The sequence below is a fragment of the Vidua macroura genome, chromosome 1 (assembly GCF_024509145.1).
Source record: "Vidua macroura isolate BioBank_ID:100142 chromosome 1, ASM2450914v1, whole genome shotgun sequence".
NCBI lineage: Eukaryota > Metazoa > Chordata > Aves > Passeriformes > Viduidae > Vidua > Vidua macroura.
The window spans coordinates 88,999,335-89,025,088 of record NC_071571.1 but is presented as its reverse complement, the minus strand read 5'-3'; the positions used below and the strand labels follow the sequence as shown (position 1 = coordinate 89,025,088).

The following is a 25,754-nucleotide window of genomic DNA, read 5'->3' as shown; positions in this document are numbered from 1 at the left end:
TTATAATAATAGGAACATAAAATGTTTTAAAACTTTTTTTAAAAAATAATTATTACATAAATTTGTGAGGACAAATGTTATATCAAATTTTTTCACTTGCCTTTTTCCAAACTATATTTCCTGACACTCATAAAATAATTTCAGTGCAGACTTGTTAGGAAATATTACTGACTTAATCCTAAAAATACAATGCACTCTGAATCTTCTGACTCTTCTGAAATTTGATAAGCAGTCACAGGACTGGTATCTAAATGTCATGATGCTAATCCAGCTGAAACAGATTGCTTGAGAAGTTATTTTTTTGTCACATGTATGATTTTTGGCCTGACTTACACAGTTCATAGCACTCCTTTATGAACTATAATAATTATTTGAAAAAATGTTTGGTAGGAAATTATAACTTACATCCAGGAATTGAAAATAAAACAGTTCCTAAGACATTTCATGGTCAACCTAGCAAATATTCTAACGGTGATTTGAGATTCTGAAATTATATAGGGCAAACAGGCTCATTCTGCAATCAGAGAATGAAAGATGTTTCTCCAGAGGCAGTAATTTCCTTTGGTAGATTTGGCTGGTCTTCTGGAAAGTACTGATCTGTATTTTTTCTCTTGGATTGAAAAAGGGCTGGACTTCCAACTTTAAACACTTGATTGAAGTGTCTCCCTTTGGTCTCATAGGCAAGGACAAGAGTGATCAATTATCTCTCTAGCCTAGTAAACGACCAAGTTTAGTTGGTGATTTAGTTGCCAGGATCACAATAAAAAATGGAAACAGTTATCCAATATGTAATACTCAGCAGCAGTGCTAGGGAAATCATGTCATGTTATAGCAAGAGGAAAATAATAAACTTATTTCTAGAGAATAGCAGTATTAACATTGATTATATTGTTTTCCATAAAGAAAATTTTACCTGTTCTTTACTGTTTAATGAAATAGCTTATAGCTGATATAAGTTCAAATTTAAGTCTATGGAATGCATTTTGGTATTATTTTAGCTCAGTTATGCCTTACCTTCATTTCTGCTATTTTAACTTCCACTAGATTCACTCATTACCCTGTGAACTGTCTTTAGAGATGCTATTTGGTAATATTATTTGCTAAGATTGTTTCTCAGGTTTGTAGGTCACCTTTTTCTCACTTTCCTACAAAAAAATGTGTGTTTTTTGTAGAGGAGGGGAAGCAAATCTACTCCCCAAAATAAGGCAGCATTTTCCTTTACACATCCTAAAGTTCTTTTAAAAAAATCCTTTAATAAAGCAGCAATGTAGTATGCAGGGAAAATTGAAGGACAGAGTACCCAATTTTTTTGTGAAAGCATATTTTAGTGAAGGAACAGCCATTTATTTCATCTGTTTGGTCTGAGTTTTTTTTTTTTTTTAATTTAAAGTTCCAACCAGATTTTTTTCACAAACAGTATTAAGGCTCTCAGGTGGTAAAGAGGTCATTATGGTTTTGTTTAATAGATCTTTTGATGGGAAAAAGCCATGCATGCTCCTTGGAGCACTAGCAGGTGATTAGCATAAAATGACACATTGGGTGTATCAATAGGACAGAGAGCCTTTGAAATAATAAATTGACTGGAAAAGCTCAGACTCTGAAAAATCTATAAATTATGCTTGCATAGGAGGAATTAATTCTCCTTTGAGATATATTTTATATAGTCAGATGATTCAAATAAGAAAGTTGATGCATTAGCATATCACATGATTAACAAAGTTTGTTTGAGCAAACATATTAGTCTCCATCTGTAGTAAAGACAGACAAGAAATCTTAATTATAGGCAAATATAGGAGTTCAGAAACCATTCCTTGACTCTCCTAGACTGACCTGATATGGTCTTTGTCTCACCTATCTTTTCAAATATTTATATTTCAGAGACAATAACTTAACAATATTTTAAAATTATTAAATTATTCAGTTATTCATAGTTACATTCTTTAGTCTTGCCTTTGTAAATTGTGCAAAATATGGCAAGGAGGGTCTTAGGGACCTGTGAATACCTAGTTAAATCAGTGTTGAAGAACATCATGGCTGTTCCTAATTCTCATTCTTTTTCTGTTTACATTTTCATTGTCAATCTTTGTCAATTGTCAATCATTGTCAGTTTTCACTATCCTTCACTATTTTCTTTCCTTATTTCTATGGAAAAGTTGGGGGCAACTATTCCTTCTTTAAATTTTTAATCAGCTTTTCTGCATGGGATTTTTTTCCTCTTGCATTAATCTTTCTTCTCTTGCTTCTTTCTCTTCTTCTTTATCTGTTTTTTGACAGTATGACAGGTCTTAAGTTTTCTTTTCTTTAACTTTGTTTGCTGGTACAAATTACTCCCAATTTATTTTCTTCATATTCTTGCCTATATTTCTTTTTTATTCTTCATTTTTCATCTTGTTGATTTTTTTTTCATTATAATTTCTTCTTTCCATCTCTTATTTACTAGTTGGTAATATCAGTATATTATAAGCCATCAGTGCAGGGCATAATCAGGATTGAATCTAATTTTAATATCTTGTTCACAGGGGATTGGTAATGGTTGTTTGGTAGGGCTAACGATATTGGATGAATAAAGCTCAGGGAACCTGTGCTGGCTATTAAGGAAATACAGGGAACATCTATGAAAAAATAAAAACAGTAAAGGTCTATGTCTCATTCATACAATAAATGAAATGAAGTGTTTATATAAGTATATCACTTGTGTAGCTGGAGACTTCCTGGACAAAATAAAGATTAGGATAGTAATGATGATAAAATTGTTACATTACTTGTCACTCAAAGATTGTAGAATCCTGCATATTCATATTAGAGAAACAAAAAGTTGGAAGGGACCTGGAGGTCCTTTTGTCCAATGCCCTTTGCCCAAGAATCACCTAGAATCAGACATTGCAAGATCCCCTTGAGCCTTTTCTTCTCCAGGCTAAATACTCCCAGCTCTCTGAGTCTTCCTTCATGCAAGAGCTGCTCTAGTCCCTTAGACATCTTGTTGTCCCTTTGATCATCTTTGATGATCAATATGATGATGATCATCATCATATTCTGGCCAGAGTTTTAATTGCTTTGTGCTGGACATAGGACGAAGCATACAAAGAACCGTGGCAGAAAAAAAGACAAATAAACCCTGGAGTCCAGCAGTTAATCTAAATCTAAAGACTCTACAAAATAACAGAGATATTAAATGTGTGTGGATTTCTTTGAAATTTAAAAAGTGCATGCCTGGGGAATGTCATGTTACTTAAATCATGTTCATGAAAATCATGTTTGGACTTCTTAGTATTCACTGCATAAAGTGAACTGGATTATCTCAAAACACTTAATCCAGAAATTCAGACAGTGTTGACACTTGGGAGTCTGAAATACAGATCTTTAAGAGCAATTTGATGATGGCTGTTTGATTAATGTGAATTCCTTTTAAAGCTATCAATATGTTGTTTGAACTGTTCCTTATCATCATGGAGAGGCTTTGAAGCATGAGAGCTTTAGAGCTGAAACCTTTGATAGAACCTGTGATACAGAATATGAAACTTTGCCAGGAGAACTGTGAAGACTTTGCTTACATTTGGTTATGTACTTAATATCCTGATATGTTCCTGCTTGCACAGCTGGTTGTGATGACATTAATGTGTTTCTTTGGTCTTGAAACAGGCTGATAAATGCATCCCAAAGCTGAATGAAGGTGATCAGATAGTATTAATTAATGGCCGAGATATCTCAGAGCACACGCATGACCAGGTGGTCATGTTCATAAAAGCCAGCAGAGAATCTCACACAAGAGAGCTTGCACTTTTGGTCAGGAGGAAAGGTAACTGGGCTAATTTTATTCACTTCTAATGTTTTTGAGACTGTTGCTCTTATGCTTGGTGATGTACCCTCTTTTGTTTGCATAAACATGTTCTCAGTGCATTTGGAATAGATCTGTGCCAAGAGTAGGTCTCACTAAATTTGAATTAGCAGTACATGTAGTTTAAATTATATAGGTTCTTACCACTGCAACAAAGAATCTAGCAAGTTAGAATTTCTTATTTTTTGGTCTGAAAATCTGTGAGAATAAGTAGTCCCTTGAAAAAGTTTTTTTTGGTCATGTGGGGTGTTGGGTTTTATTGTGAATAAAGCATAATTTTAAACCCTCCACAATTGCAGATTCGCAAAAACTCATGTGCTGTTCCCCTGCACAATTATGTGATGAAACAAGTCAAATAAACTGCTCCTCACCTGATTCTTAGAGTAGACATTTTGTGACAATACTGAGATAAACTCCTGCTGGTTGCTTGCAGAACTGCTGCCTGCAAAGAGGAGACAATCTTTGAAATATGCAGGGTCTTAAGCCTGTATGTTTAAAAATGGAAAACTCATCCAGCTTGGCATTGCTTGCTCCATATTTAAACAGCTGTAGATCCCAAGAGCTTTCAGATGATGTCAAACTCATAAGTGGTTATTTGCTTTCCTTAAAAGCTATGGTAAGACATTAGCACACACAATTACACAGTTTCTGATTGCATGAAGACATAAAAATCTGAAGGGATTAGGTATTACTAGGAAACAGGAGGAAATAAAACAGTCTAAGTGATATGTACTTCTGTGACATTGGCTTTATTTAAAACTTCTTGTGTTTCTAAGAAGATAGAGGGGCTCTTTATTTTATTTTCCACTGGCTTTATGCAGTATTTAGTTTTCCCTTAATTTTTAGTCCCCTTCCAACTTGCAGATAAGAGAAATTTGCTTTTATGTAAAGATGACCTGTGGCCCCATACCAGTAATTTTTTATAGGCATGAGCATAACCAGCTCCCCATCCTCTGAAGTTTGGCAGGTATGAACTGTTCCCATCACTTCAGAGGATAACCACAGCTGGACATGTCTGGTGATACAATACATTTCATAGGGACAGAACTGCCATACAGATTACTCCACATTAATGTTTGTCATGTTCTTCAATAGCAAGGAATGTTGTAGAAAATGGACTAAGAATTCTTTTTAACTTTAGTTAGTTCCTTTGGTGTTAGCATAAGAAACTGCAAAAGCTAATTGTGTCTTCTCTAATGGCAAAGGAGTGTGATGAAGGGATTTTTGCCTTTGTTTTGCTGTTGGAGGTCCAAACTGATACAAGTTTCTTGTAGAGATAGTCCACTAATTATGATCTACACTTTTTTAGGTAAAACTCCCTTGTTTTTTTACCATGGTGGATGTTGTGTTTCATTAGCCTATTTAGCAGTTCATTAGGTAAGACAAGGTTGCAAAAACCTCCTTGTGCTAGGAATTCAAATTCTTTGCCTTCATAAATGGGCATTTGGAGTTTCAATTTCAGATAGGTCTTAGGGACAGTGTACTCTTTATAGCTTCTACAGTAATATAGTACAAAAAGAAATATGATTAAATGTGTTGCTATTTGCTTTTCTGAGATTTTGCCAACCCTGTTTTTTTCAAGCTGGTAATGTTAAAAACACATTTATGTTTTATGTAATGGATTATAACTTCATACACATCTTTCAGTAGTTAAACAGTTTGTGGAGCCCATATCAGAAGATGAAGCTGATTCCCACACTCTGCCAGAATCTATTCTTCCTGTCTGTTCTGAATATGGTGGTGATACACTGGAGGAGTCTATGGAGCAGCTAAGAAGAGGATTAGAAAGTGGGACAGTCCTTATTCAGTTTGAGGTAGGTAATACTCAACTCTGGAATGCTGTTAGTGTAGAACAATAGCTGCAATCAGTGAGTAATGGAGGGGTTGTAATTATTTGCAAATCTCATTGTTCCTGTTCAATCTTATCTCAGGAGAGCAACAAGCTGACTTGCCCATCAGTTTCACACTTCACTACTTAGAATAGGGAAGATCGAGTTTTAAGTCTTACACAAAATACCATCTGCTGTGAAAAATGTATTTAAATTAATATGTTTCTGGCTCAAGTACCCAAAGTTCACTAAATCAGTATTTTTTTGCAGTTGTTTGATTGAGTAGAGTAGTGGGATTTTGACAGAGGTCAGTCTTGTACTTGTTTCCTTTTCTATGTTCTTCAATGTGTTAGCAAGGAAGATCATAGAAAACTAGCTAATAAAATGTTTCATATTTTACTAAATTAGTTCCTTCAGTGTTAGTATAAGAAATTTCAAAGGATAATTCATCTGCTTCTCTAATGGCAATGAGTGCAGTATGTGTGTTTGTGGTTGCTCTACTGTTATAGATTCAAACATTTGTAGTAGCTCTGACCAAACCTTAGTTTATTTTGGTTTTTAAAATTGGCATTGAGTTCTGGAGTAACCCCTTCTGTCACTGAAAACTTGTAGAACAGCAATAAAATTTCTTCCCCCTTTTGATATTTTTTTCCTTTACTGGTTTTTTTTTTAAAGCTGGAAAATTTAATGGTAATGGCTGAAGAGTTGTGGTATTGTTTATTGCATAACCACTCTTTTTATGAGGTTTCCTTTCTTTCTATGATTTCTGAGAATTAAAATTCCCCTGATTTAAAGGAATTCTAGACAATAGTTCATAACTGCTTTCCAAAATCCACAGTACTGAATGCAATGCAGCAGTTGGCTATTGAAGCAGTAGCTCAAAAATGTAAACTGACCTTTCAATACCTTCTTAATTGTCAAATTGGTGCACAAGTTTCCTGTAGTGATCTTCATAGGATATTTGATCCTATATTTTATCATTTTTATGGCATTGTTTATAAAAGGATTTTACAGAAAAATTGCAAAAGCTTTTTGGAATCTAATAAGCTAGGGGTGCAGCTTAGTGATCCTTTTGCTTCAAGTTTGTTGTTTAGTGATCTTCAGAAGCAGAGGCAATGGCAGTGTCTCCTCATCAGCTTTGGTGACTCAAACTCTTTATTCTCTTTAGTAAAATAGTAAAAAATTAGCCAGTAGACTGTGAATAATCAAGTTTTTCAGAATATCTTCATTTAGTCAGAATTTAAGAAGTCTGTCAATAGCAAATGACTGTTTGCCAGGCAACAGTGAAGCTCAAGAATGGTTATTTGACTTTAAATTATTCTTCCTCGTCTTCCTAAAAAAGGCAGAAATTGCAACCTGGCTGTAGTAAAGTGGAACTTGACTTACAGCAGATAGAAGCTTTTCCATTACATATATTATCAAGTCCTCTTCTCACATGGCTTGTTTATGTTGTGTAAGTTGAAAAGTGTAGTGATCTGTGAATGCAGAGATTTACGGTCCAACAAATCTCAGTAGAATAAATATTTTTGTGTGTTGCTCTTTTTCTCTCGACCAGAAGTAGGGGATTTTAGCCTCCTATTTGTTTCATTCCATTTAATATATGGAACAATATTCAAAATCTTCATCAAACATGTCAGTTCATATATAATGAACTCTTTGGTAAGTGTTCAGTGAAGGATGTAAAACTCGGGCACAGCCAGATTAATAACTCAGCTGTAAGGTGCTTTCATGTATATTTAATACACAAAAGCTATAGTTGTATAATTACAGTTTTTGTGGGTTTGGTTGTGTTGTTTTGCTTGTTTCCCCTCTGTACCTTTTTTTTATCTTGTTTGATATACATAGAAGCAAAAATCATTAGGGTTTGAAAAGACCTCCAAGATCATAGAGCCCAACCATTAACCTTACACTAACTTCAAAATTTTGGTTATACACACAATATACATACCCCATTTCATATGTCCATTTACTCCAGATAAAGTCTGCAACATAGGGGTTGGCCCAAAAGCAAAGTCACATGTTAAGAGATTGTGATACATTGAAGTTGTGGTTTTTTAGGTACTTGCAGAATTGAAATGGATACATAAACTTCTCTGATTTTTTTTGTATTATAGTTGATTCCAGAGAATAAATCTGCAGGTATTTTTTTGTTCTGATGCCATTCACTGCTCCCTTGTTCCACCCTCAACCAATGGTTGTCCTTCTGGTCTGCAGTTTTAAAAACAAAAGGCAAACTTGCAGAGCAATGGTTTATAGCGATGATGCTCACATGCTATTTTTGCTTTATTCCTATAAATTCTTCTAGCTATCCTGATGGGCTAGCAATAACAGAAATTCTGGTCATATTAAATACAAAAACCTCTCAAGTGAATTTTGCAGAAGGATAGGAAAAACATAAAGAAAATATGGAATTTTTTTTCAGTCTATGTATTTTTGTGTGAATGTAGTGTGTGTATAGCATAATCACATCCCTCAAAATCCTATAATTTTTCATTCTACTTTGCAGCAACTTTATAGAAAGAAACCAGGATTGGCTGTTACATGTGCAAAGGTACCTCAGAATATGGACAAGAATAGATACAAAGATGTTCTACCTTGTGAGTCTAAAGTACAGTTTCTGCCTATTTTGCTTTTTAAAACTGCTGTATTGGACTTGCTGATTAAAGATTTCATTATATAATTGAAGTCATGTAATTGGTCATTTTATTTTCTAAAAGGTAATTTATTCTGTTTGTATTCTGCTGTTTGTGTTTCTGCAAGTCTTCAGGATTTTTTTAACTTAATAGAGGGGAAGTATGTCTCTTAATTGCTAATTTTATTCCCTCTTTCTTTTGTGTGTGCAGATGATGCCACAAGGATAATATTGCAAGGAGATGAAGATTACATTAATGCAAATTATGTGAATGTAAGTCATACAGAGACCTGCACTTACTCACTTTCTATATTACTAAAGCAGAAAAAAATTGGCTTTTTTAGGGATATTTTGTTTTAATTTGGGGGATTTGTAAATGTGAAAGATGTAAAATTTCATAACCTAAAAAATAGTGTCTGTTGTGAAACAAGTGACCATCCTAATACACAGTGGGTGCTACCATGTAGTGATATACTGTGATATGTGCAGAGTCTGTAACCAGTAAAAATTGTTTTATTTTTCCATATGCTTCCACAGCTGAGGTTGTCTCCATAAAACTAAGCCTTTTTTCCCTCTAGGACCACTTAAGACCTAAAAGCTATGCTATGGAGGATCCAGAAGATAAACTAGGGCCTTGATTTCTCTAATCAATCAATTGTAGGCTGGGAGTCAGGGAAAAAATGGGGAAAATGCGTATATATTTCTGTCAGATACATAAGCTAAGCGCCTAAATCAGAGTCAATTATTAACTTCCTGTGTTTAGTATCAGACAATAAACAGCTTTTGCTATACCTTTGGTGTATACACCCTGACATCATTACTTACTAAATATTAAAGGAAATTTAGAAAGCTTTGCAGTTTCAAGCTTTCAAGTACATTTTCACTATTAATCTCCTGCTCATAGTTCAGCATGAAGGACTATAGAATCAGTGCTTTGCATCTGTTCTAAATTAATGATTTAAAAGTTTTTCACATAACAAATTGTAATCTTGATTGTCTTATTATTTAGCTTTTTGCCTTTATCTTCCCTCAAAACTTCCTTGAATGAAATGCAAAAGTTAAAAAAGTACTTGATTGGTGAGAGTGAACTTAACACAGGATTTTTCTTTCCCTCTGTAGATGGAAATTCCTTCTGCTGGCGTTGTGAACCGGTACATTGCTACTCAGGGGCCTCTTCCACACACATGTGCACACTTCTGGCAAGTAGTCTGGGATCACAGATTATCGCTGATCATCATGCTAACAACACTCACCGAACGAGGACGGGTAAGTGCCAGGTCCCTTGTATGCTGAAAAATGTACTGTACCTTTGAAATTTTTCCATTGTTATGGTTAAAAAACCCTAAAAGAGGCCAACTTACTCTGTTGAATTATTCTTCTGAGGGCCAGGCTTTCTGAATTACTTAGACAGAGCAGATAGTCCTCAATTTGCTTTTTGTTATGCTGTTTTGCAAACAAACCAGCTGTGTGATAAACAGAAATCACTACCTTCACTCTGTTGTGCTGATCAGACAGGTGCTACGTGCTGTTGTTTTTCTTCCTGACTATTGGCTTCCATGTGGCAGTTTCTCTCCAAAAAATTCAGCAAATGTCTAGAAGGATTGAGTGGGTTGTGCAAACCTTGTAGTCTAGCTGTAAAAAGGAGTCTGCTATTGTGATATTTACTAGTGGTCAGACTTTAGCTTGCTTATTTTCATTTACATCTCAGGTTCCTTCCTAGAATTGCTCTGATAATTATTTTAATTATATTTAGATAAATTAGGTCTCTCCTTGAATTTTGGAATAGCACAGTAAAAATCTGGTGTATTTTGATTTAATTTGTCCTTTGTAGTTTTAAAGACCAAGTTTTTAGATTAAATGGGAAGGTATTGTTTTTAAAGTTTTAGAAGCTGAAAACTCAACAGTCGGATTTTTTAAGAGGTGGAGAAGGTGGTGACTCCTGTATGCCTTCACTGTAGCCTTTTTCTGTATTTAGTCTATGATATGTCCTACATTATCAAATTTATCTGGCATCCCAATCAAAACCCAGTGTTTTTAGAAAGCAAGGGAGTGAGTATTTTAGGGCTTAAACAGCATAAAGAATGAGATATAAGGAAGTACACTTAAGCAACAATCAGGTTCTAAACACGGTCACATCATGTAGCTGCTCATGGAAGCAGACATTGTTGAACATCACCTGACATGGAAATGCTCCCTTCATCTTTTGATTGTATTGTTGTATTCATTTCTTTGTATTGAGGAGGAACACAGATTAGTAATAGTCTGGAGTTCATACAGTTAGTTGGAAACTTCAAGGCAATTGTTGATAGCTTCTAATCATCCTTCTGGTACCTTTGTACACCAGACACATTTATGAGTTTTGTTTGCTTTCAGAAATTATTTAGATTTGTCCAGTTTGTGGGTGAACTTTCAGGCATAGAAAAAGATGTAGATTCTTGTCAAGAATATCCCCACTGAAATATGCCTAACGTTTTCCTAGTCCCTGGAGCTTTTACATTCCAAACTATCTCTTTCCAATGGTGTTAAGATTTGTATGATAGGGTTTTTTTTCTCCATAGTAATGTTCATTTTTTTCAGAAATGAATACATTATTTTGGCTTAAATTTGAAGGAGAAAGTAGTTAAGATAAATTACCACAATGAAACTTTCAGGCATAATAGTTATAATTTGGATTTCAAGCCTCTGAAAATTGAGCTCTGTTAAAGGCAAAATTAAGAAATTTAACTTTCCAAAAATTCCAGCTCATGCTACTTTATATCAATTTAAAAGTTACAGACAAAAACAACTTTGTGCAGGTTGCAGTGTCACATCAAAGTTTTAATAATTTCTACAAGTGGAGATTCCACATTCTCATAGGGCTTCTTGTTTCTATGTTTTTCCTTTTTTGTGGAATTTTTTTGCCAGCATCTAGTCAGAATTTCCCTTGTTGCTTCTTTCCAGTTGCCTCTTGTCCTTATATTGTTCACTTTCAGGAAAAGTGTGGTCAGCCTTTGCTGTAACCTGCTGTTAGAGGGCTAAAGTTAGTTTCAAATTTAATCCCTGCACTTCTTTTTTTAAGACAGCAAAAATCCATCTTTATTCTCCCACATTATGCCTTGAGAAGTCATTCTTGCAATTTCAGATAAGCAGCAGACAAAGCATCATGCATCCAATTTACCTGAATATTTATTATATATCACTAAAACAGAAGTTTATGAAAAACTTAGCCTAATTTGTCCTGTTACTTTTCAATTTGGATGGAAAAAAATCTAACCAGCAAACTAAAACAGATTTTGTACTACTCCTTGAATTCCCTGAACCACAACACAAGAAAGAAGGCTAGAAACAGAAGGGCTTGTATACAAGAGTCTTGACATGTGCCTAATTGTCTTTACAGACCAAATGTCATCAGTATTGGCCTGATCCACCAGATGTAATGGAATATGGCTGCTTCCGTGTCAGGTGCCACTCTGAAGACTGCACAATTGCTTATGTTGTCAGAGAAATGGTCATTACAAACATTGAGGTAAATGCTCCTTGCCTTTAATTATCCCCAAACAAGCTGAATGGATGCATTTATAGATGAGTAGATAAAGACTGTGTTTGGCAAATGTATATGTGTATATCTCTGGGTGTGGATATGGTGTGTGTCTATATACACACAGACACACACATTTTTTAAAATAGAGTATGTGTATATTATATGGATCAACATGGTATGATTATTTCTTTAGAGCTTCTTCAAAGACACACTTTCTGAAGTTCTATAACACATTATGCTGTACAGGTACTGCAATAAGCATCATAAGGATGTTTAGTGCTTTTCTTTAAACAGTTTTGCAATCACTGACTCTTCATAAGTACTTTGATTTATAAAGAGAGTTTTTTTCCTAAGTAACTCTGCTCTTCCAAGGATGAAATATGGGTCACTTGGTTAATAGCACATGCAGCTAGAACAGCTAATAAAGAAGTGAAGCATAATAAAATTGTTTTGAGAGAAGATGCAGAATCTCGCCAGTTCCTTTTCATTGTCTTTAGTCAGATTTTAAAAATAAATGTGTTCAATTTATGAAAAATACTTATATTCTATAACTCCTAATATTTTCACGCTAATGTCTAGGGAGTTAGAAAGCAAAGAGAAGGCAAAACACAGCATATTATCTTGTGTCGTGAAATCAGTGTTCAGGTCACATCTGGACTTTCCACAACCTGAATTGTAGGGGTTGAAGTTTGATTTTTGTTTCTAAGTTGACCTGCATTTCTTGCACTTTTCCCTTCTTCCCTTCCTTCCTCTTTTCCAGAATTCCATGGCCATAGGTATTTTCTAAAAAAATTAAGGATTTATGCTATCATAAGATGTGTAAGAAATCACTGTATACTGACCAAAGGCTCATTTTTAGTCAGTCTTTTAGACTTCTGTATAGTTAAGTAGCTTTTCCTGTTACCAGAATTGCTAGTAGTAATAGTAAGTAGTAAGCAAGGAAGAGGCAAGATCTGTTTTAAAATATAATATTTAATCAATGTTCTTACAGCAAGATGACCAAACCTTTAGTCTCATACAGTTGTAACTTGACATTCTCTCACTTGACAGTGCATCCAAATTTGCTGTAATGTGATTAAGTTTTCCTTTGTAGTCATAAACATGTGAGATGTCAGATGTCAGTACTTAAGGGTTTTTCAGTTAAGACAGTTTACAGTACTTCTGTTTCTAGATATGAGAAACCACCCAGTCAGGGAGCAGCATGATAATTGTTTCTGTATTTTGGCCAATTACTCTGTAAGTGATAAACCTGAATGTCAGCACAGGGGAAATTAACCTCATGAAAGTAGTATTGCAACTCTATGTACCCAAAGTTTTAGTCCTTTTCACTCAAATTATTTATTTGTAACCTTTCTAAATCTGATGAAATGAAGAAAGGTTTCATTTTTTGCCTTTTCTTTTCAAGACCAAGATTGAAAGCTATATTGTAGCACTAAGTTTGGGGGTTTTGGGGGTTGGTTGAAGCTTTTTATTTTTTAAAAAAAGGTTCAGAACACTTTGGGGACCAGAACAAACAGACCAAATGAAAGAAATCATGTAGTGAGAGTTCAGAGCTCATCACACAGTGCACTATTTTGTAAATTGAGATACGTCTTCCTTTATGGTCTTTGACAAAATAGCATAAGAAGCCTGAAACAAATTTTTGTTTCCCTTAAGACAAATGCCTCAATGTATGATTAGGCATTAAATTTTACTGGTTTTGAAACATAAAGAGCCAAATAACAAAAGTAAGTGAGAAATGTTATGACAATTATGTGCAGGAGCATAATAATGTATGAACAGTTGTCCAAGAAATGACAAATGCCACTTGCCAGAGTATCTACTCTTTAGAAACAAGGCTTTAACCATGGTCATTCAGACTCAGCTTTCAAGGTATGTTTATGAAGCTCACTGGCAAAGAGCACACTTTTTCCTGCTTAGAAGACTAAAAGACCATTTCAGGGTTAATGTAGTTCTACATTGTGATTTTATTTTTTTGGTCTCATTATTGAAGATTATGTTATAACTTCTGCAAAAAGGGACATTAACTGAAACATTGAAATGCAAAATCAATTGTTTGGTTTCAACATAAGTAAGAATTAAGGTTGACATTTCAAGTTTAAATTTCCTACTTTCTATATGGCTATTATGATTCTAAGTTCTGTGTGTTGATTTTCTGAAGAGCACACAAATCTTTTATTAATCAGGGAGAGTCTGTCATTTAAGGAGAATGAAACGAGGAAGTTTGCCTTTTGATGTGATTATAATAAGCAAGACTGCAAACTGCAGAAGGATGAAGATTGGATACTTTTGAGGCTGAAGGTCTTGACAGTACAGCTGTATTGCAAGTGGTAGAGCAGCCATTTGAAGCACTACCTGTGACAGCCCTATTCTTTGTCAGGAGTTTCAGCCCCAATGACAGACTCACTGGAAAAGATCATGTGCTTCTGAGCAAAATCTAGGATATTAGCTCAACCACAATATAGGTATCTTGAATTTGCCCAGGAGGGGTAGGGACAAGTACATAGTTTTGTTGGAGATTTTTTTTGCCGAACAGCTTTGCTGTAATGACAGCGAAGAAGCACAATAACAAAGAGCTGGTGATGTCTTGCACCTCTGTAGAGGTGTAAGACTAACATGATGCCTTATACCACTGTAGCTCCTTACTAAGTGAATGTGAATCAATGGCATGAAGAAGCTAAATGTTGGCCAAAGGGCTGACAATAAACTGGGCAAATTACATAAGCCTGAAGTGTCACTGGAGTCTGTTTGGGCTAATTTTTTTGAATCCATAATTTTTAAACAGATTTGGAGAAATAGCAAATACATTAATTCCATTAAAATCAGTCCACATGAATGCAAAAAAAACCCCATTACACCTTGGAATACCAAGGTGTACAAGGTCAAGTTAAGAAAAAATAGCAACCAAGCCATAAGCAGCTGTTGCTGTCTCTCTAAGGCTCATAAAACAGGACTAATAAAGCCAGATTTTTATGAAGAAAAATTATGCATTTATTAGTCATTAGGATGACTGTCATTGAAAACCTCAGTGCTAAAAGAAAAAATTGTGGAAAAGATTTAAACCGAGTTGCAGAGAATAGTGATTTAATGAATAACTTGAATATGAGAAGTTAGCTCTTATTTTCCATTATCAGGTTTGTGTAAAGAGCAAGATCTGAGAGGAACAGTGTTTAAAAATAAGTATTGCTAACAGAACATATACTGTAGGGCTACTTATGGAACCAGTAACTACAATTCTAGTAGTTTTTTTTCATGTAGAAGTTCTAGATTTTAGCAACTATGATGGTCTTTTAATGTTAGTTATTTCCATGTGGGGTGTTTGGCTGACATTTTCTGTATTTAAAAACTGACTTTCACTAGACTTGAAGAGAATATGTTTTTAAAAAAGCCAAAAACCCTGCTAAAAATAGCTTTAAAAATGTGGACTTTCTCTGAGTATTGCTTTGACATTTTCTACATGAGAGGAAAACTTAGACATGGAAAAACTAATTCTAACATAAACAAATATATTTACTGTTTACATCAGGTTTAAATTGCTAGTAAAACATAAAGTGTTTTAAAATACTTGTGTATTTTGGAAAGCACGTGGCAGAATAGTTAAATTTCAGCATTTTGAATCATCTCATAAGAGCTCAACAAAAGAATCAAAACTGATCATGTTGAAGCACAAATAGTTGGAAGGCTACACTGAGGCTTGAGGCATACCTGGAATAATTAACAAACCTGTATTGGTCTCTAAGGGTGATTAGGGCACAAAACAGAAATTGAAGATACTTACACCAAAAGCAGCAGCTTTGAGGACTAAGTGCATGTTCTTTGTGTATTCTCACTCTGAGTAAGTCTTATGTAACGTACTTTTTGTACCTAATGTCTGTAAACTATTTAACTAAATACAGCTCACTCTATTTGAGCCTGAAGTACTGATAAATAAAAATTACATCAGCTCTTTCCTTTGTTCTAAGCTTTTAAAATTACTTTTTGCTTCTACAGATCGCTGTCAGTGTTTCTCAGGTGTGCCACTGGCACTTATCCATGTTGTATAGCTTTAAGTTCTTGGAGCACATGGAAAGCAACTATCAGTCTTTGATAATTTTCAAATTAATCAAGTCTTTGTTTCACCAGGATGCTGTAATTCAAACATCTCTGATTTAAGAGAATCAGCTCAAACTGTTATGTGTAATTGCTGCTTTATTAGAGTTTTATTTCAGAAGGGTGCCAAATATTAAGTCTGATAATGGACATAAATTAAATGCAGGTAACAGCTTAACTATTGCAAAACATGTGGAAGGAATAAAGGAACATGAAGACTTGTCTCAGTTTGTAAAGATTGACATCCTCGCTGCATGATGCTTCAGAGCTCACGAGCATCTTAGGTCTCTTCCTTCCCATCCTAACCATTACTTACATCTGTAACAGTTCAGCTCAATCTGAATGCAGAGATGATTGAGTGATTTCATAATCAAAATTTGCAAAAAGCTAAACTGAAAGGACTTCTCTAAAACCGCAGGGTTTTTACATATAATTCAAAAATTCAAAAAAAGAGCTCATTGTACAACAGAATCTTTTAGGTAATTATATTGCTTCCATACAGAAAAGTAGTCTCCTGTGGATCATACAGGTGTCACTCATATATGTACAATAAGCATGTATGTATGAATGATGTATATATACTGTTTTCTAACAGGAACCAGATTTAGCAAGTGTTGCAGGCAACTTTATTATACCTGAATCTGTAAGTGTGCCAGACATATTTACAATAGATTGTATAGCCCTAAATGCCTGTTATACTGGTATTGTTCTCAGTAGTTCTGCTGTTCTCAGTTGTTTCTTCCAACCAGTTCTAAACTATTGTGTAGTACTGTTATGCTTATGTCTTATAGCATTTTACCTCAAGTGAATCAATGATGTAAAAGGTCAACAGTCAATAAATCAAAAAAATTAAAATGTTCACATCATAGAAGTTAAACTTGATCCTCATTTATTTAGAAAATGTTGTGCCTTATGAATTCTTTCCAGGAATTATGTGTCCATACTTCACACTGAATTTTAAAATCACAAACGTTTTCTACACCATCTACCTCTTATTGCATCTGCAGAAAACACTTGGTGTGAAAAATATTACTAGTATCTAGTAAGCATTAATACAGGAGTCATATAACTGGCCATTTTTTTAAAACTTTACTGTATTTTAGACAGAACAACAGCACACCGTCACCCATCTCCAGTATGTAGCTTGGCCTGATCATGGCGTTCCTGATGACTCCATGGACTTCTTGGAGTTTGTGACCTGTATGAGACCAAAGAGAGTAAAGAACGAGCCAGTTCTTGTTCACTGCAGGTACTTATGTTTTAAACCTCTGATTATAGATCCTTGAATGAGATGAAAATGTTAAACTGTGCAATACGAGCATGTACTGCTGATGATGGAAACACTGATGTTATAGCTAAAGGAAGAGTTTGCTTTGTCTCCATTTCTTCTGCAACCTTTTGGTGAAATGGCTTAGTCACATAATTATCACAGATCTGATAATCTGCAATTTAGTTTGTTTTCTGATTTTTATCCTCTGCCACTGTTGTAATCTCATTTGAATGGTACTGCTAAAATTATTTTCCTGCTGTTCAAGTGTGTGTTGTCATAAAAGCAGTCAATTAGATTTTACCTTTTTTAAAACAAAAATATCAAACATGTACAGTTTGAGCAGTTTAATTGTTTAAACATGGATCTACTTTAGGTGAGGTTTTAGTTTTATTTATATTTTAAAATATTTTGTTTTTAGTAATTATCAGAAAATATTATTGAAGTTGCTGTTAAAAATAAACTTTGCACTCTCTTTGAATTTTACTAGGGTCTTCCTGTAATTTCCAAGGCTGTCCTACTATTAAGACTGTGATATGAATTTGGTGTATTGCAAAAACCTAGTTTTATAGACTATTTTCCTGTTGTGTTTCACAGTGCAGGAATTGGTCGCACTGGTGTGTTGGTCACTATGGAAACAGCCATGTGCTTAATTGAAAGGAACCAACCTGTTTATCCACTGGATATTGTACGGAAAATGCGAGACCAGAGAGCTATGATGGTGCAAACATCAGTAAGTGATGGAGAGGAAGCATCATTTTCTGTATATATACTGCACTTTTCAAGTTATAAAACAGGTCCAAAATTTTTATAAAGGATCTAGTAGTATGAGTCTTCAGTTGCTATTATATATCAAACTTCATCATTTTAGCATAATGCAGCGTGGTGGCAAAGGCTGCTTTGCTAATGAGGTATATATTTTTCTATTTTTAAAATATTTCTTATCTTGCCATGAAAAGATAATTGATTTTGATACATTGTAAGTAGTTAAAATGCCCAAAGTCAGACTTGTACTGATCATCTGTTCCTGGTCCTTTGTCTAAATTCTCTGCAAGGAGCTGGAGTAAATTTTTGCTTTTTATTCTAGTACAGAACACCATAGGAAGTTATTAAGTTGAAGGTAAAATCAAAGTGTTTGTGGCCTGGTTTGAAAAGAAGGAAGTGGCTTTTCAAAAGGCCACTTTAGAGTAGAAATTCTATAAGAACATATAGATGTTTTTAAAATTTTGCAACTACCCAGTTGGAAAAAAACTAAGGGCAAGTTGTGTTGCACCAGTAACAGAAACATGAAAGTAGATGGCAATTTTAAGATGAAAATGAGACAACTTGAGTTTGCCATTTTTTGTCAGCTTTGGAAATGAACATATTGACATTAGAGACTGATGAGGGATCAGAAATTGTTCTTTCTTTAGGAGAAAGATGGATGACAAGAATTCCGAGTGTGGGTTATCTTGGAGAGCTAAATGCCCTATGAGAAATGAAAGTAAGGGGGTTTAGACACAGAAAGCCAACAATTAAATCGGGCATTTTTGTCTCGTCCTACAAATAAAATGCCTGAAATGCATTGAAATCAAATCCATTTGATCGCAAAAAAAGTTAACTTAACTTAAAAAGACAAATTCTATTCATTAACAGTCAATGACTGCAGGAATTAGCATTATGACTAGATGTGGGGGAAATATTGGATCATCAAAGGGCATAAAAGTGTCAGGATCTGCAGCTGCCTGTGTACCATTAGAGTGCTCAGTGAACAGAGCTTGTCCATGCATGCTGCTGGGACTCGTGTTCATTGCAGCAGGAGTGCCCCCTCCGGGAGAGGGTCAGGACTGTGTGGTTGAAAGGCAGTGGTTTGAAGGGTGCCCTGCCTGTTCCTTGCTGAAGTGGAAGCTGAGCTGGTGACAAAGGTGGTCACAAGATGAAGAATACTAGTTTCCAGTTTAAGGAAGCTGAGTGTTAACTTCTGGAGTTGCATCTGTCTGTACCCCTCAGTTTCTAAAATCACCCAAACAAGTTCAAGCTTCAACATTCTAGAAGTGGTCCTCTCCTTGAGAATCAGATGTAAAAACCTGAAGTAAACATCAGCTTGCCAGAAGACTGAATCCCTTTTGTTACAATAGAAATCAGCCAGAATTGTCCTTTCAATCCACGCTTTGATATAACTGAAGAATACAGGAAATGGTAATAAATACAGCTACAGTCAGACTCCTGGTGTGGAAAACGGATATCTACAATAGGATTCTTTACCTTGCTTGCTGGGTTACACAGTTTGCTGTCAGCACAATCAGGAGAGGGATGATCTGTAGCAGCAATACTGTGAAACTAAATTCGTTTGTTATTTCTGAGGGCAGGTACTGTTGTGAACAGCCACTGAGCAAAACTGGCATACTGTGCTGTAAATGAGACACAGAAGCAAGCATTCAACTGTGAGAAAACAGAGTACCAGAGAGCTGTGTGTTAATATTTCGATCTATCCTGTGTGCTCTATCCCATTCCCATGCCTGCATTCCAGCTAGCCTCACTGCTCATATTTGAGATCCCGCTTAGGGTGTCTGGGAGAAGCTGTTAGAGATTATTCAGTTGTAAAATAAAGGGATTGTTCAGTTTTAATAGCCTTGCCTAAAGCGTGTTGAGCTGCCTTGTGAGGATTGTGTGTGTGCTCCAATTCTAAGGTGATATGATTTGCCAGATACGTGTCGTGACAGGGCATATTCAAAAAGAATGGATGATCAGAGCTATTTTCTGGTTAGTTTAGTGTCTGTTGTTAACCATGTGGAAGCTGTAGCCTCTCAAAAAACAGTAATTTTGTTACTACGAGCAGCAAAAAAGCTTTAAGCAAAATGATGAAACTATAACAAAGTTGGTGTAACTGGCCTTTCATTAAAAAGAAGAAAGATTAACAAGATTAACCAATAAAGAGAAATTAGGTATCTAAGCAATGCGGAATACAGTGCTTAGGATGTGCGTAATAGAAGTAGCTACCAGCTGAGTGAGCAGTAAGAATACATGCAACAGATAAGAGCAAAGAAAACAAGTAGTCAGAGATTGAGTCAGAAGAAGCAATGGTGAAGTGCTCATTCTTTTATTTGTTCAGTCACTTGATCACACAAGTTAACAGAAGTATTGAACAGAGAGCTAAATACCACACCTGGTTTATTCAGGCAGTAGAAATATAGAACTGACAATAACAAGTGAAGAGACAAGTCAAGGTAATTAAGAAATAAGATCAAAGTGATATTGAAGGTGGGAGTAATTGACTGAAAAGTTGAAAGAAAAGCCAGGAAAATCAAGATGCAGAAAACTAATTTCCACCTTCCTTTTTTCCTTTACGTTTTTCTGTACTTAAAAGAAAATGTATTGTGTTATGTTATGGACAAGAGTAACATTCCTAACTGCTGGTATATAAAGGCAACCTAAGGTGCTTCCCAGTCACAATGTTATCTATTAGCCCTGCCCTTCGGGAGATGGTGGGAGAATGTTTCCAGACGCTTCAGAAGAGTTGATGGGAGCTGACAATACAAGGGCAGCTGGGAGAATACTTCAAAGATGGAAAAAAGGGATATGAAAAATGTGAAGCTTTGCTTCTCTGAATATATGATACGGAACTTTGGAGAAAAGGGTTCATTTTGGGGTTTTGACAATAGTACTTTCACAGAAGAAGTGAGGATGCTTTGATCTTTGCAAGTTCTTTTAATTTTCAATCATCTTGTGTTCTCAGGATTGTGTTAGTCAAAAAAATTTATTCAGGCTACCTGGATTTTTAGTTCTGCACTAGTCCTATTGATAATGTCTCCTTGTATCACTTTTTAGGAAGAGGCTTACAGGCTAACTGTTTTTAACAAATAGTTACATTACAAGGACATGGAAGAGCTAGTCTTTGTAATAGTGTAATGCAGAAAGAAACTCTAATTTGTGAAGACTTCAAGATCTAATTGAGATCAAAATGTTGGGTGAGAGAAGAATTAATGTGGCTGCTGATCTTCAAAAATATTAATTTGAAAGGGTTTGATCCCCTTCTGTTACAAAAGGAGATATGTGGTCAGATCAAAAATTGAAAATAAAGTGACTCCTTCTGCAGTACTGTAGGTGGTTTGGAAAAAAAAAAACATAAGGGTTTCAGTTAGGTAGTTGCACCTATAGATCCTATATGTCAACTTTAAATGTGCCCAGTAATATGTAACTGCAGGATTGGAAAGCTCAGAATACTCATAATAATCAGATAACTACCAACCCCTCCCCCAAAAATAGATGAGATGTATAAAGAAGGTAAATATCAAGTTAAATTTAGTCAAAAGTCATGCATAGTTTTTACAAATAATTCATTTTCCCTGAAAATTAAGCACATATTATTTTAGTTTGGGGAACTATATTTTCCTTGATGTGTGATTTTTTTAGTGCTTGTCCTTCAAGGAAGAGTAAATGTCAGCTTTGTTTACTGTGAACACAGACAGAAGAGTAGGATTTTCTCCTCCCATCCTTGTAGCTTCTCTCCTGTCATTGCTCAGGAAAGCAGGAAGCTGTGGAACTGTTAGTCCTGTTCAATAATACTGTCTAATCAGCAGTTTAACTGAACATCCATAAATGTTTTTGTGTTTTCTTTCCTCCACAGAGTCAATACAAATTTGTTTGTGAAGCTATTCTTCGTGTTTACAAAGAAGGATTAGTTCGACCACTGGATTCCAGTTAGCACAGCAGTGAAGGATGATTTTTTTTTTTTTTTGCCTAAAAAACCTGCTCTTTAAGCAAAGCAAGGGCTTGTTTTTGAAAGCAACTAGAACGGACTAGAAGCCCATGAAAAGACAGATGAGCACATTTGAACTGTGGCACTTTAAATTTCTCAAGAAGATTGCTAAATCATGTACAGTATAACAAAGTCACATAGATAAAAATATGACAGCAATTGTGTGTAATATGCTTTATTCACATAGAAAATCATAAACAATCATGGAAACCTTAACACATCTTTTACTGCCTTAAAACACCCTTTACTTTGGAAGTTACAAAGTTCCTTGTGTTTCCTTTGAAACAGCAAAAGGAAAACTACTATTGAAATTATTCATCTTAAGAAGGTATATTTGTTTCATATGAAAATTCATTGAAGGTGAATATTTATAACTTTCTTATTGGGATACTAAATATCCATGGAACTCTAACCTTGACTAAAAGGCTGACAAAGAGCTTTAAAGGCTAATGCATAACTACTGTACACTGAGCTGGAGAAATTTAGTATTCAGTTACCATAAATCTATTAGTGAGTATGCCAGCTGTTATAATATGCTGCTTAGAAATCACATCTACTGTATGTGATGTGAAAATAATGCTGCATTTAGGCATTTATGCAGATGGTACAGTCTACATCTTCTGTTGATGAATTTTATTTGCAACTTGCCCTTTTGACAGTGACCTACTTTTTACAGTTTTAGTTATTACACCCCTTTTCTTCTGTTTCTGCTATCCATCTCCTTTATACTTTTCACTGCTGTTTCTATATGTGGACTGTAAACATTTTAACTTAAAATTAGGTTTAATTCTCTTGTCATGTTTGTTTCCATGTGTATTTATGAGTTCTCTGATGTAAATGTGGATTAATGTTGCACACAAGTACTAGATTTTGACTTACTGTATATGCAAAGTAGTCTAATCCAATACTGGAAGAAAAATTACTACTGAACCCATCAAATATGTTGCTGCTATTTCAAGGTGTGAAGCTTACAAGGGCACAGGTGTTGCTAGTGTTCAGATGGTGATAAAATGTTGACTTGCTGCCCTCCAGCAAAGCGCTCTTATCCAGTGAAACACGACTCCCTTTTGCAAGAGTTCTCCAGATTTACTGTGTTTCTTGCTTATACAGAAATGCAGTTAAATTCACCTGAAGATTTACATAGAAAGAGAGAATGAATTTGTACATTGATGAATAATTCACCCTAAGGTACACTGGTCTCTGTTTCATTTCAGATGGGAGAATTGGACTTTCTGAACAGTATAACCACATTTGTATAATGTTAAATTATTTTGTGTGTGCTTTTTGATTACCCTGAGATAGTTATTAGTTTTTTAATAGTGTTTAAAAAGTATTCTAAGGGACTGTTTAAAACTCTGTTATTTAAAAAATTAGTCCTAAATAGGGAAAAATTTTTATGAGGCATATTAGCCAGATGTTTATATGTACAAAAGAGAAAACTAGATAATTTTTTTTTCAGAGAGATATATATGCACACACATATTCAGATGTATTTTAGAATTATGGTTTGTATTATGGATATTATCATTTATAACTGGAGTTTCATTATAGAAACTATCACAGCTGTACAATATGCATCTCTCATGTTACTGGAAGACTATGTTTTTTTCCCCCAGGAGGTAACTAGGAAGTGCATGTCGGATGAGCTAAATTGCTGACTTGTCTTTTGCAGGCTTGGTCCTCTCTCCAAGATTACATTTTTAGCTATAGCTGAAGAAGATATCTGGTTACTGTTTATTGATGAAAAGAGTTTTAATTGAGATGTGCAGAATAGTTGGCAACATGGAAACCTTCTTGGCTTTGTTAGGTTGAACGGTGAATAAGTTTGTACTCATCTTTATATAGTGCATTCCAAATTTCACTTTGACTGGAGTTTTCTGTAATCTTTTGGATCATTGTCATATTGCTTGATTGGGCATAGATTAAAAAAAAAAAAGACAGGTTCACTCTTATCTTGCTAAATTGTATCAGGTAGCTCAATCAGTCTGTGAATCCAAATGTAAAATTATAATGGACATCCACATATTACTTGGGAAGCTTTGTTACGTGTGTGCCTGTCTGTTAAAACATAACTTTTTTTTTTTTTTTAAGTTTTCCTGTGCCCAGGTCTCAGAGTCAGCCTTTGCAGTTGGCATGACTTGCATTTAATAGTTTGTCAAGAAGTGAAAAAAGGCAAGAAAATAAATTGTAAGAAAATACTTAGAGCATCTTTGTGACATCCGTGTCTTTCATGGAAGAACTCACAGTTTCTTTGTGTTCAAGGTTATTCCTATATTCCAATTGCTATTTATGTTTCTTTATGTTTAATATGTACTTACCAAAGCACTGTAAATGTATTTCTCGTATAACTTCAGCCTCAATATACATGGTATAGGCTTGATTTGGGTTAGTACATGTGCATTTAAAGGGTGACTGTCATATTGTGACAACAAATGCTGCTCTTGTTTTGGTAAACTTGGATGGGTTTGGTAATGCCATTGGGGACTACCATCTTGGATTTTAATAACTTGTTTGAAATTGCTGGCCACAGAGAGAATACTCAAAGCTATATAAATAGTAATCTCTATAAGTTTTTTGTTGTTTTTTTTTTTTTAATACCTTAGAGGAAATATTAACTAGACAAGTATCTTGTATATTGTGTCCATCTTTATTTCAGTCTTGCTGAGTTTTGCACAGGTACCTGTAGGGTGCATAGGGGAGAATTGAAGGGGTTTTGTCTTCTCTCTGTAGTGTGTGATGACTTTGCACTGAATGAAGCATGCCTTAGATCTGATCTTGCAGTGAAAGCATAATTATGAAAACATCTTACCACGGGCTTTTGTTTTCACAAAAAATAAAAAATCATGGAGATACAGATTTAATTTATAGGTTTGGGGGGATTTTGGTGGGAGTTAAAACTCATGAGCAAAACATTTTGAATTGTCAAGCAGTTGGCAAGTGGTAGAAAATGCTGTGAAGAAAAGATTCTGTATAACCTTCATAAACATTTTACCCTTGATTTCTCCTGTGCTGGTATGGTCGTGAAAATAAGTATTCAAAATGTCTGATGTGGTGGTGGATGAAGAGGGAGCAATAAAACCCTTGACGTTTTCATCACTGTGAAATACACTAACATTTATTTCTGCAGAATTAAACAAATTTAAACTTAGTGGTTTTATATTTGATGTGGAAGTAACTGCCTATTCAGCATGTCTTCAGAAATCTCACAGGGGAACACTTCTGAGACAGAAGTGAAAGGGATGGTCTTGCTATTTGTTAAAAATAAGAAAAACAGTGCCCTAAACCATGAATGCCTTTTGTGTAACCAGATGTATGAAATACAAGTCATTAAAATACAACCAAACCTTGAATAGTGGTGGTGTTTTGCAAAAAAAAAAAAAAAAAAAAAAAAAAGAAAAAAAATTGTAATCTAGGGGTTTGCTTTTAATTATCCTGTCTTCTATGTGTTGATACTACATTATATCCAGTCAAAGTGTACCCACAAATTCAGCAATAAGTCTTCATACACACTCAGTTTTTAAACTGATGTTTTTCCCCTCATATTTCCTACTATGCAGTACTTGGTTAAATATATATGTATTTTAAAAGAACTCTAATTCTGAACTGTATAATGAACTTTGCATTGGCTTTATTACAAGTCTAGTATGATACTTTTTTACAAAAAAGCTCTTCCCTGTAGACAGTATTCTTTTGTCAGACTAAATGCATAAATGTTAAAAATAGATGCACATGTTTCTTATTCAGTCAATTATAATTTAAACATAGTTATTTCACTGATTATGGCTTTATTTTTCTATCCTGAAATGAAGCATTTAAGTACAAGTTTATTTGATTTTTTTCAGCC

The 25,754-nt window shown here is 34.8% G+C and overlaps 1 protein-coding gene across 2 annotated transcripts in view; it reads left to right on the top strand.

Annotated features, from left to right (window-relative positions):
* Positions 1 to 25,260, top strand: part of PTPN3 (protein tyrosine phosphatase non-receptor type 3) — an 89,602-nt gene extending 64,342 nt beyond the window's left edge. For both annotated transcript variants that reach the window (XM_053992793.1, XM_053992784.1), the window contains exons 18-26: positions 3,640 to 3,796; positions 5,483 to 5,649; positions 8,171 to 8,261; positions 8,508 to 8,569; positions 9,416 to 9,562; positions 11,673 to 11,801; positions 17,009 to 17,154; positions 17,770 to 17,905; positions 21,779 to 25,260. In XM_053992793.1, the coding sequence (XP_053848768.1) occupies positions 3,640 to 3,796; positions 5,483 to 5,649; positions 8,171 to 8,261; positions 8,508 to 8,569; positions 9,416 to 9,562; positions 11,673 to 11,801; positions 17,009 to 17,154; positions 17,770 to 17,905; positions 21,779 to 21,856 (1,113 nt within the window). In that variant the 3' untranslated portion in view covers positions 21,857 to 25,260. The remainder of the gene's footprint in view (positions 1 to 3,639; positions 3,797 to 5,482; positions 5,650 to 8,170; positions 8,262 to 8,507; positions 8,570 to 9,415; positions 9,563 to 11,672; positions 11,802 to 17,008; positions 17,155 to 17,769; positions 17,906 to 21,778) is intronic.
* The last annotated feature ends 494 nt before the right edge of the window (positions 25,261 to 25,754 follow it).